The sequence below is a fragment of the Natator depressus genome, chromosome 5, assembly GCF_965152275.1.
Source record: "Natator depressus isolate rNatDep1 chromosome 5, rNatDep2.hap1, whole genome shotgun sequence".
NCBI classification, from domain to species: domain Eukaryota; kingdom Metazoa; phylum Chordata; order Testudines; family Cheloniidae; genus Natator; species Natator depressus.
Genome location: NC_134238.1, coordinates 59,874,675 through 59,887,674, shown reverse-complemented (window position 1 = coordinate 59,887,674; position 13,000 = coordinate 59,874,675). Strand labels below are relative to the sequence as shown.

The following is a 13,000-nucleotide window of genomic DNA, read 5'->3' as shown; positions in this document are numbered from 1 at the left end:
ACTGAAGCCATAGCAGCTTCCTAACAAAAATGATTATATTATTTTGGTATAAATGGTCACTGCTCTGTGTAGGGCTATTAACAAAATAACTTGCTAGAAAACAATAGTTTTAAGGCTTACAGCAAGAGGTACAGTAGAGGAAAGGGTACTCAGCATGACAGGATTTTAAACTTTGGTGCATGAAAAATGTCTTTAGCTACACTAAATCTATAGAGTCACCTGATTTGACAGATTTCTAGGATACTCATTTTTTATATTTAATTTTAGATGGTGGGAATTGTTTTCTAGTAGTAAAAGTCATCACAATCTTAACAGTTAGATACAAAATTTGTGCATCTATGTCAATGCAGATATAAAATAACATTGAAGAATCGTGTTGTCTGATGGATCAATAATTGTGGTGGAGCTATCTGGGAAAACCACCACAGATCTAGATAATTTTTATTTGCCAAACAGGATCACAACAAATATCATTATGCTTCCACTAACTGGTGTCCATAAAACGCAAATTCTTAATGTCATTTCATATTTTTAATAATTTAAAGGAATGATTATCAATTATAATTTTATATTGCTTATTCAGAAGTTCTGTTTTTCTTTTGATGCACTTGTGTTGCTGGGATCTGAGAGCGGGAGGTGGCCCATGTTCCATACAGAAGTGCCTCTTAGTGGCACGGCTGAGAGACTCGCATCAGATGCGAGAATAAAGATTATAGCAGTTTTGAAACTACCACTGGGACATGGCTCTGCACCACACTTTGCCCAGGTTGCGTTCAAATGCTCTGTGTGCTGCCCAACAAGACTGCAACATCAGGAGTGATACACAATGAAAACTTGTTGGGCCAGGCCTGATTGGCAATTTTTCTACCCCAGTTTTACACTTGTATAAATCCATTGATTTGAACAAAATGTAGAATCACACCTAGTACAGAATTCAAAAAGCAAAACTATCTGTGACAATGGTGATGGAAATACAATGGAGCGAGCTTCACTCCAGGTGAGTTTGGAGTCAATGAAGAGAATAGGAAAATACTAAAGTAGGTTAACTTTTTTTTTTCTCCCTTTGTCCTGGAATAATATTTAACAGGGCTCACCTATTACAATACAACGTTTTATGTACTAAAGTTTTGTTGCATCTTCACAAGTTTTAGAACTTTCCTTCATCCTCATGCCTGGATGTGCCAGAGTCACAACTCAGAAACCCTTTTGGGTCTTGCTGAGTAATGTAATTAGCAGGTTTGTTCTCATTAGTCGCTTAGGCATCCTGCAAACATGCACATGCTTAATTACATGCATGTGAGTAGCTTCACTAGCTTCAGTTGGGTTACCCACATCTGTCAATTTAAGCACATGTCTAACTGTGAAGCACACCATTAAGTCTATATGACATGAGCTCCTATGTGCCTGATCCACATAGTAAGCGACTTTGCTCCTTTTACTACTTTAAAAAGTCCTTTAGCTTGAGCTATAGAAGCTTATGCTCTGAACCCTGAGGTTTCAGGTTCAATTTCTTGTGATGACCAAGGGGATGATTATTACATTTGCAGGATCATGACCACAATTTGCAATCTTTATGTAAGCTTGTGTAAATTGTAATAGATGAAAAATAATGTAGTATAAAGGGAAAGCCTGTGTAAAGAGAAATAGATATGTAAATTGCAGCAAGGCTTTGAAAAAAATGCCTGTCAAAATTATGCATAATTTTATCATGACATAGAGATGAAATATGGTGCATTTAAATAGAGATATTGGAATGTAAAACAAAAACATTCCTTAGGTTGTCAGGAATAGCAAAGAAAATAAAGATGTAAAGCACCTACTTGAAATATGGATGTAGTACAGGCTGTTCCAATACATCAGTCAGGGCCAGCAGATAAAAAGATATGTGAACTTTGGACTACCCTCTTGAAATAAATAGCTAAACTTAATTTGCTATAGAGTGTTGAAAGAACAGTAATTTACTTTCTGTTCAAGACAAGATAGGTGTGATGCAGAGCTAACATTTTTTATTACATTGTTGTTATCCCAAATGATTAAGGTTGACAAGCAGATAGAATATTTAAATATGAATCTCACTAGTTTGTAGAACTCATCCAAACAGATATAGCTTAATTGCTGAAAGTGGAAAGCTGCCCTTCTGATGATAGACCCATAGGAGGTCTAAAGATAACACAAAAGGAAGCTATATTAAAAAGAATAAGGAAGGTTGAAATCTCTTATATAAGAGACATTGCAAATGCCTGGAGTTGAGAAAGTAAATGTTCTATATAGCTGAGTGTAGAAGTGACCTGAATATGGCTAGGGAAACGTTAATTTCTGAATCTTGAAGGTCTGCCAGTAATCTCAACGATTTTCAACACTGAAGATCTTTATGTCAAAACAGTGGAAGAAAAATTACCCAAAGAGAAAAAATCCTGATATTTTACAATTAATTTTCTGTTGGGTTAATAAAATTACTTAATATGACAGCTGTTGACCTCTGTAACTATCCACTTGTTGGTCTCTGTGGAACAGCATATAAGTAGTTATAATGGGCTGTTTATGGGTAGTGAAGAAATCTATTTATTTATTAAACTGTCTGCACTTCAGCAGAGCTCCAGTCTCAGCCACAGGCCATCTATGCCTGTCTCAAGAAGTGTTTGGTTTTAAAAGCTAGCTATAATAGAGTTTTGGGGCCTGCTCATGCTCCCCTTTGCTCCTTCAACTTCCAAATCAGGCTTTTGTTATATGAGGTGCCTGTGCAAAAGGAAAACTACCTTTGTGAGTGTAAACAGCTGAAATAACTGTCTGCAGCCTAGAAAAATGAAATTAGATTACATTCTTTTATAATAAACATTTGAATTTTGTAGAGTCAGGAGGAAAAAGAATTTAGAAATTGAATTTAGAGATAGATGGGGTATATTATTCATGTAGTTCTCATTGATTTTGAAAGTTGCCACCCTATTTGGGAGTAAAACTTCCTTTCTTCCTTATGCTAATGTTGTAAAGCAGCAGTTATAAATGTTAATATTTTAGGAAATTTAACATAACTGATAAACTAATCCTGCAAAAGCTTGCAGTCAGAGTACCTTCCAACAGTTGGTCATGTTGACATGCATAAACATTCACAGAATCAGGACCCCAGTTTAAGTTATACTTTTATCTTTGTTTAACTATCCAGCCAGTTTAAAAATGTAAAGATTTTGTGATTAAAATTTGGTGGCTTTTTTTTTTCCATTTTAAACTTGGTAGGTGTCCCTCCATGCTCTTCCCTACTCTCCAAAGCTAACCCTGCATCACAAAGAACTATTTGGAAAAAGTGTAATGGATAGTAAAACTGTAGCCAATATCTTTTTAAATATTAAAATTTTTAAAATTATTTAAAATATTAAATATTAAAAATTAAAATTAATATTAAAAGTGCAAAATTGCAAACACTGACAGACTGAAAGTGCATTGATTCATTATAAGAAACTTGGGTAATAAATTTATTTCTTGTTTTGTCTGTAATAATGAAACTGTAGGGTCATGATTTAGAGGTGATTTACACAAAACACGTATCGAAAATCAGGTCAGTCCATTAAATTTATTCCCTTGATCTTGAGATAAATTGACTAAAAATATAAAAAAAAAAAAAAAAAAAAAAAAAAACTTGTCCATAAGAGAAGGCTACAGTTTACATTTCGTCAGTATGGCTTTAAATTCCTGTTAAAATTCAAATTTGCCACTTCAATATCTCTGGTAATTCCATTGGCTTTGTTTCTTTATATTCATGCCAGTTTTAGCAAGATTAGAGGTCAGGAAGTGTGCTCACTGGTCCCAGAAGCTTGATGCTGTGGGTGTTTTGTCTGGCTGGCTGGAAGAAAAGGGATTATTTATTGCCCCTTTTAAGGGGTTCCCCTACAATGAAGGCAGAGCAGGAGTAGGAGGGGGAAGGTTTACAGGGATGGCAAAGGGAAGAGCAGGAAGCAGCTGAACCAGGTCGGGTGGAGGGGATAGGAAGTGCACAGCCCTTCCTGCTCACCAGAAGAGGGAAGTATTTGTACTCCATACAGCCCTGAAGAAATCCCTCTTTGACATGGATAAAGCTGGTGGAAGCACACACCTACCCATGAAATCTAAATAAGGATTGGGATTCCTCATGACTTGCTGAGGGCAACACACTAGTAGCCCTTTTTCCCTGAGGGGCTGGGAAGGAATTTTTCCCTTGCTGACAGATTGGCTGAAGAGGGTCTCTCCCCCGCCTTCTGGGACCCAGTGAGGTAGTGCATGGGGGTTAGATTCTAATGTCACAATTTAATATGTAAAACTCATGGCAGATGCCCAGTGCAGGTACTCATTATGGAAGGGGTACGGTTACGAAAGAAAATGGATTAAAAAGCATTTGAAAGAAATAATCTCTTAAAGGAGCTGAGGAAGTGGGGGGGGGGCGCGGTTGGGGCACCTACATCTGGGGCAGTAGGGACGTGACCCTCCCCCCCGCCTCCACTTCTTTTTGAGCTGCCCATTAAGGGAGCTGAGGAAGGGGGAATTATGTGGAGGTGATTAAGGAAATGTTGATGACCTGTACTGTGCAATTTATTGCCAGGTACATCCAGTATTTTAAGAGAATGCCGTTGCAACCTCACTAAACCACATGCATTGCCATCTGTTTTTCTTCCAGTATGGCCAGACCATTGTGATATGATTTTTCACCCCACATCTACTAAAAGTTATGTAACTAACCAGATTAAAAAAGTCAGTCTTCATCAGTTCAAAATGACATTGACTTCCCCAGCACATCTTCTTTAAAAATATAGATATAATTTTTAGAGCCACATCCTGCAACCATGCATGTGACTTTGACTTTCAGAAAATGGAAATTAAAAGAGCATAAACTAGACCAGACAATATGTAAGGTAAATTAGGAGGGCTAAAATGGAATTTGAAGAGTAAGTAGCTAAAAGTACAAAAACAAATAAATTCTTTACATTTATCAGAAATGGGAAGCCTGAGAGAAAATCACTGTGTTCTTCTAATCTGAGGCACTGCAAGATTTCTTTGCATCAGTGTCTACCACAGAGAATGTTGGAAATACATACCCCAAACCTGCTATTATCTGATGATAATAACAAGGCATTATTGGGGATTGAGGCGCCAAAAGAAGAGGTGCTGGAAAAAATTGATAAATTTAAAAAGCACCAAGTCTTGGCTCACATGGTGCATATATAAATCTCACGCATCCAACAGAAAGATCATACACTATTCTTCCCTGTCCATCATACATATTCACCTACTGATTTCTATCTAATCTCAGGGCAGGTAGTCCAATCTGTGTTCAGTTACTCCACAATACAATGGTGATCTCTGACATGCACCCATTATTCTACAATTTACCCCCTACACACTGGGCAAGAAACAAAATAAATGGAAGTTTGCTACTTTAGTAATCTTAGACCCCCATTTCAAGTTGCTTATAAAGAAGGAAACTGATCTCTCCCTGGAGACCAATGAGCCCTCAGTTCCCTATAGCAAGCTTCGATGGGAAACTTTAAAAGTCTTTCTTAGAGGCAGAATTGTTATTTTTGCTGTGGCTAAAGAAAGGAGTATGCTCAAAATCCTTCCCCAGAATTCTTATGCACACTGACCAGAAAAAGTTATGTGCTCAATAAGATGCATGTGGCCCCAGCAGAGTTTGTGCTTTTTTTTCGATTAAGACAAGACTTCTCGGAGTTGAGGGAGAAGGCAGGTTGTACACAAATGGCAGCTAGAGGAATTGTTTCAGCAATCTGAAATGAGCATAATAAACAGTTCTTTAATTTTTATAAAAGTCCATGCAATTCTGATTCTGCCCCTTCACAGAAAGCCCTGGACATTTTCTTTGCTAAAATACAAGTGCCCCAACTCTCTGAGGTTCAGCTGGAGAATTTGGATGCCCCATTTGCATCATCCAAGCTTGCCAGTGCCCGAAGTCCATGAAATTAAGGAAGGCTCCTGCCACAGATCTTGAGCTTCAGATTCATAGCAGAGATGGAGAGCTTTGTAGACACAAAGAGTTCTTTCAGAAATATTTCACAGGTTATAGTCCAATGTTTAGCTTCAGGGCAGGATTCAGTCCTTATGACTTAGGCTTCCCCTGCATGAAACCTCAAGTAGATCTAAGATGACTGGATTAGGACCCAAGCCATTTTTTATACAGTTTCAGGCTGCCTTTGACAGGTTGGAGTTCCTCGGCGAACAATAGACACTCATTTTCTAAGTATTGCTGGTTATTATTCACACAGATTAACATAAGGCAATTGCCTGTTTTTCTACCGTTCACAGATGATATGCTATACATTTCAAAGAGATGAATGCAGTGATATCCTATCTTAACAGTTCATTTAAATGTTGTCCTTTTGATCTTTGGCATATTGACTGTTTGATTACATAGTTGACCTCTACCTATATATATATATATATATATATATATATATATATATATATATATATATATATATATATGTAAATATATATATATATGTAAATACACAAAAACACAAACATTATCTGTGGTGGCAGAGCTCCTTCTCCACCTTAGTAGGTTCCACCCTTCCTCTTAGCATGGACTGGGGGATTCCTCTCTCTCTAGGAATTTCCTCAAGTCCCTGGGTTTACTGTCCCCGCCTTGTCTGAGATGGGGTTCCTCCCAGCCTCCCTCACAGAGGATGGGGAGGAGAGCCTCTTAGTCTCTGGTAGCTCCTTCAGACATAGTGGAGGCAGGCCAGACACCCAGTTCAGTCTCTCCCCTCCGGCGGGGTCTCTTCCCTCAAACCTCTGGGGCCCAGAAGGGCTGTATACCCTGTTTCCCTTGCTCTTCACCTCTGTACCTGTGAGGTCTCTCACCTGGTGTCTCCCCTACAGCTCCTATTGCATGCACCTATCTGACTGGTGGAGAGGCCTTTAACAGGTTATGGCAGGCCCTTGACTGGGCCCAGGTGTCCTAATTAACCTGGAGTAACCCCTGTTTAATTACCAGGGGAAAAGAGACCTGCTTATCCTGGGGCTAATATACCTGCCTTTGACCATCTTTCATTCAGGATGAATGCTAAAAGTGACTGTTCACAAACCTCAGTGATGTGAGCCTTGTTTTGCAAGAATGACAAGTTGCTAATGTGCAGAAGGGATGTGTGATCTGTCTTGCTTCTCATGCATGTTCCTATATGTTAATGACTTGTTGGGTAGCTAAAATTGTAAGGTACTAGAATTGATATAAATGTGTACAGGGTCCTTTTGCAATAAAACTGGTTATGGCTTGATCCAAGTGTTTAACAATTGGGGCTGTTGAATCTGACCATACATCACTGTGATAGAATGTGGACTTTCAGAGGGTGAAACTAGAAGTCTTAACCAAAGTGTAACTTACAGTAAACCTGGCAGCTATACACTATGTTCATTTATAATAGGTATTTTATATATTGAAGTGTCAACATTTTTAAATTAAATGTTTTACATTTAAAAAAAATCACTCTTATAGCTGTCTGGCCTGACCCTGTCACACTATCCATATGTTTTTAAGGGTTGAATTTGAGTCCTTTGTCCTGCAGGATACTCAACTCTTTCTGGTCATGCGTCACACCAATATATATCCAGATCAGGTTGGGATTGGCTATAGGCTGCATGACTTGGATAACTTATAACTTAGTTAGTAGTTATAATAGTGGCTTTTAGCCTTGGATGTAGAAAAGATAGTGAACTGTGAATACATTATATATATATATATATATATATATATATATATATATATATATATATATATACACACACAGTCCAGAGTTTTGGTTTGGGGCTCAGTTTTAGTGAATGGGTTAACTTCTATATAAGGGCCCTATGTCTTGTATCTTAACCAATGGCATCATTTCAGACTCATTTAACCTCCCCAGAGGCACCTCTTTCGTGTGCAGTCTGGCTGTAATGTCTGCAGAGATCATCATACATTCTCACCCAAATATTCAGAGTATTAACAATGGTCGATTGGCATATAATTTGATGCTATAGACAGATGATGCTCTTTTGTTGATGATAAATCACAATCTCCAATCTTTTAGCATTAATCCAAAATTTTTCTCACTTTCAGACTATAGATTTAACTTGGAGAAGTTGCATCTACTTGTGATCTCCAAGTTCCTTTTTAGCAGAGTTTTCTCTCAGTGATAGATTTGAAACCTTTTAATACTTTTTAATCCTTAACTTTGTATTTCCCATTTTTTATGGCTAGTTTATTGATCACAGCAACCTTAACTAATGCTAACTAAAGTTTTTTGCTTGTGAATTTAGACAAAACAGTGAAATTATGCGCTTTTAGAAATGTGTAAGAAAATCCATTTAAAAATGTCACAAGTCGGTAACAAGTTATAACTGAAGACCCATTTATTTTAAATTTAGACTACTGAAAAATGTACTGTCGGTTTAGACCTTTAACTGAAAATTAAAGCAGCACTCTCGCTGATTTGATAAACGCACTGATCAAGGGAGTTTAATGCAATGTCTACTAAACATAAAATGCTGTTATCATTGATATCTCTCCCCTGATTTTTTAATCAGACATCTTCTTTTCATCATGCTCATGTTTCTACTCATGAGTATACTGCTCATGTTTCTATAAGCTACAACTTTAATTGTATTTCAGAGTTCTGTGGCAATGGTGGTTGTATTAGCTAAATAAACTGTTTTCTTTTGAGACAAAAATTCATCCACATTTTCATTGTGAATTAAGTTGGATCCAAGAACTGTAATATCATTTAGCTAACAAGATTATTCCTAAATAGAATGAGACAAACTACCAGCCTAACAAAGTAATTTCAAAGTAAAGTATACAGCTGAAAAGTAGTTCTTCAAGCATTGTTTCCCTTAGAGGATTTCTAGTTATAGAGCTTAAACACTTAATGATTAATTTCTGTTTCATAGAATGTGTAAAGGCCTTCTGCTATCTGTCATTCCAATGTTTTTATTTGACTTCATAGTGAAGATAATATTGTATTTCAAGACCCTCACTACATTCTAGGATGTTAGAGAAGAAGACAAAATTTTCCTTCAGAGTCTCTGCTTCAGATGTCTTGGCTTTATCTTCCAGTACTAACTTAAAGGAATGGCAGATGTCACAATAAAGATATAGATCTGGTTCTGGGGTATCTATTCTGGATACTTGTGTGGAAGAAAATATTTCCCACTTCAAGAGACAAGGTGGAGTGTGGGAGTTTTAAGAAATTATTTTTGAAGCGATTAAACAGTACATTCAGAGAAGCTTTTAGTCTCTGAAGGACACTTCCCAGGTTTCTTGGTGTAAATTGACACTGCCTGATTTGTGTTTTTTATGTATGCAATAGATGGCATGAGGTCTGAAAGCTGCCTTTCAACCATTAAATGCTGACTTTCATTTTGGCTACAGTGTTATAGGCTATGATGGTCCTGAATACAGAGGGAGCAACTTATTTGGATATAAATTTTAGTAAGACGCAAGATATAAAATAGTGGACTAAAACAAATCCCTAAATGTAAGTGTAAAATCCCTGTAAAACACATCAATAGCAAGTTTTAGTCCCTGGGTATTATTTCCAGTTTTGTCTGGAACGCTTATGCTATGAAGTGTTTGGTAATCTGTTGGTCATAAAGTTTGCCTTAACATTTTTTCCAAAGACAGCAGCCTTTCAGTGATCCTTATGTACTAATAGTCATTTTCTGAGTGCTATTTTTTGTTATATTTGTTAAAGATAATTGGAAAGGTGATTCATTTGATAGTCATATCTATAGTTTGTCTCCATTTTTAATCATTTAGTTGAATAAACACCACTCCTAATGCAGAGATAGTGGCTTGACATTCTACTACTTACTGTTTGCGGTGTTGTTGTAACCATGTTGGTCCCAGGGTATTAGAGACACAAGGTGGATGAGGTAATATATTTTACTGGACCAACTTCTGTGGGTGAAAGAGACAAGCTTTTGAGCTCACAGAGAGCTCTTCTTCAGGTGAGACCTGAACAAATGAGTTGCCAAATTTTGCACCAGCTTTGGTTTCTAGATGTCCTGTGTCTCCTATTTAATCTGGGATGCTCCTGATTTTGTTTGTTCTCACGCAGGCTCTCCATTGCCAGGGGAAACATTGTTAGTCTCTATGGTCTTGGCTAGGTTACTCAAGTCTATGGTAGAGTGTCTCACCCCCACGTCCTATTAGACCTCATAGTGTAGCAGTTATGCCTCACGCCCCCTTTTTGGCCATGGGAGGGGCTTTCATACTGGATTGTTTTAGTTTTGGAAAATAATCCTATTCCTGAAGAAAGGCACTGGAATTCTGCTGCTGGGAGCTTTATGACTCAATGGCTTACACCCTCCCCGACCAGAAAAGTTGGTACTATCTTCACCAGCCCTTCCATTTGTTTCCCCTAATCAACTAACATCACCACAATCTTCTCTATATTGAGTCTGTCCGTTAATTCTTATCCATGTCCCATTTGTATCCACATACTGGGCAAGGCAATTGACTGTCTTGGCTGGATCAAGTGCTCGTGAGGAGATGGGAGCTGTGGTGCTTTCAGCATGTTGATGACACCCAGCTCTGTCTTCTTAATACCCTCAGTGGCTCCATATGCATATGGAAAGGAAGAGTTATTTCAGAATCAAATGGTTACAAATGAGTTTCACTTTGTTTTGCTTTTCAAATTTATAGTGTTTACTGGACCATGTCATTAGGTCAAACGTAATTTTAATTTGGTTTATTCATTTGAATTTCTGATCAATGTCAAGAGTTTTACTGGCAAATTATCAAAGTAGTATAACATTTTTTAACTTTGGTGTAAAAAATCCCATAAGAACTTATAGCAGAGTTTTAATGCTAAAATCTTAAACTAGGAATTAGCTTTTCTCTCTACCTACTTAATCTTCAGCTACCAGCCACAAGAGTTCTGCAGAAACAACAACATTTTTATCCATTAACTACTTATTGGATCCATAAAATATAAAAGGTCAAGATTAAGGCTTTAATATATGTGGGAATTTACTAGTTCTTGAAATAATCAGGAACTTCCAGGAACTGAGCTGTAGCTATTCACCTGAATAACAAAAGAAAAATAGTCTTTCCCATATCTATTGGAACAAAACAAATTATGAAAAAATGGACAGAATAAAATAAAGTTTAGAGTAAAAATGGGAAAAGAAGGAAAAATATTATTTATTTCAAAGGCTGATTACACAGAGGGCTAGATTGCTGCCAGTGACAATCATTGGAGCATTAACCATCCCAAAAAAGGCAGAAATGAGGTGGGCTATAATCTTGCTCTCCCTGGCTGGCTGGTGATAGAGAGGGGACCATGGTAAGCCATCCTTGAGGATTTTAGTTTTCTCAGGTGTGGAAACTTCTGTTATAAGGAGCAGATGTTCGTGTCTGAGGAACTTAACATTGGTTTCTTTTTGGTTTGGTTTGGTTTGTTCTCTAAGTAGCAGAAACCCAGTGTAAGTGGGAATATTCTAATGTGAAATTGGGATCCATTTATCTGCCAAAATTTTTTTTTGAGGGGTTAGCAATTTTTAACTGTTAAGATAATTCTTCTATAGACCAACTTCTGATCCCATACCTATGTAACACCATAGGCTTCAGTGGAGTTATTTCTGATTTACACCAGTGAAAGTGAAATTATAATTATGCTCCATGAATTTTATTTTATAACTGATACGACATATCACTATTAGCTGTAAATAAAATAAAATTTGCAAATGCTATGAAAATACAGCCAGGGTCTCTGCTTTCAGAATGATTGTATATTTTCTGGGAAGCTTGTCCCCTGGATGGTGTAATTAAAGAGAACTTGTTGGAATTCAGACAAGGTGAAGATGGAATGGCATGGAGAACATCTGCAGTTCCTATACTGATATTTCTAGAGTCTATTTGTTGAAATGCCATGGACATCAATGGTGTTACATGAATAATACTAAAAGTTTGGTCAGAGTGTTCCTTCAATACTTTGTGTATGAATGCTTCCATTCCTTTCTTGTCCTCTTATTCCCTTCAGATCCCCCTTTCTTATTTTGGCAAACAACTCTGGTGCATAGCCATGGTAGCACCGGCAGTGATAGGAGACATGCCAAGGATGTTTCCACTGGTTTTGGGGGTGTTGATTAAGCTGGGCCACCACTGCCTGTGCTACTGTGGCTACACTGCTACTTATATTCGCATTAGTTCAATGAGAGATAGTGTGAGTATGTGTATGCAAGATGGGAATCTCACCCCTAGCTAGTAGTGTAGACATAGGCTAAGAGTTTGCTAATAATAATAATGTGTTAGGAATTAGCCAGCTGGGCTTTCACTAACAATGATTAGGTCAAGCATTTTGTCTGCTGCTGAAGTCATCACTACTGTGACATACATCACGGGTTCTGCACCAGTCCGGATTTGGGGGAAAGTTCAGAGCTCTCTTCAGGAATGTATCTGCCTGGCTCCACTCCATTAGACCACAAACCTGTAATTGACTCCATGTGAGTGGATATTGGTGCTCCTTTGAGGAGTTCCACTGAAGTCAGAGGGATTCTTTGTGGGCTTGGGGTTCTGCAGGATTGCAGCCTTAGTTATAGGATGTATTTTTTTGTTCTTTATTCTGCCATATGCATTATATAGTTATTTTTTGGGGTTTTTTGCCTTTCAGAGAACCAATACAACTGGAACTAGTAATGCAGATTTTCCATTGGGTGATCCCGGAATGTACCAGTTGGACATTACATTAAAAAGGGGTCAAAATTTAGCAGCACGGGATCGTGGAGGTAAGAATATGCTGATAAATGTGGTTTTGTATGTGTCCTGTAAGTTATGTTTTTGGTAGACAGTAAAGAGATCTATGCTTCAAGCAGAAGGTAATCATCGTTCACCTTCTTTCTGCAAGTAGAAGGTTGCATTTTTAGGATAGCATTAATATTTTCAGGAATATTTGACATAGATATGGCTCATGCAGTTTAATTTAAAATGAAAATGAGAAAAATATTTGCATGTATGCTAAAAAGTTAGCCCCTATCTGCCCCT

The 13,000-nt window shown here is 37.5% G+C and overlaps 1 protein-coding gene across 4 annotated transcripts in view; it reads left to right on the top strand.

Moving 5' to 3' along the window:
- Positions 1-13,000, top strand: part of MCTP1 (multiple C2 and transmembrane domain containing 1) — a 448,799-nt gene that overhangs the window by 168,139 nt on the left and 267,660 nt on the right. For all 4 annotated transcript variants that reach the window (XM_074952853.1, XM_074952855.1, XM_074952856.1 and 1 more), the window contains exon 2: positions 12,630-12,744. In XM_074952853.1, the coding sequence (XP_074808954.1) occupies positions 12,630-12,744 (115 nt within the window). The remainder of the gene's footprint in view (positions 1-12,629; positions 12,745-13,000) is intronic.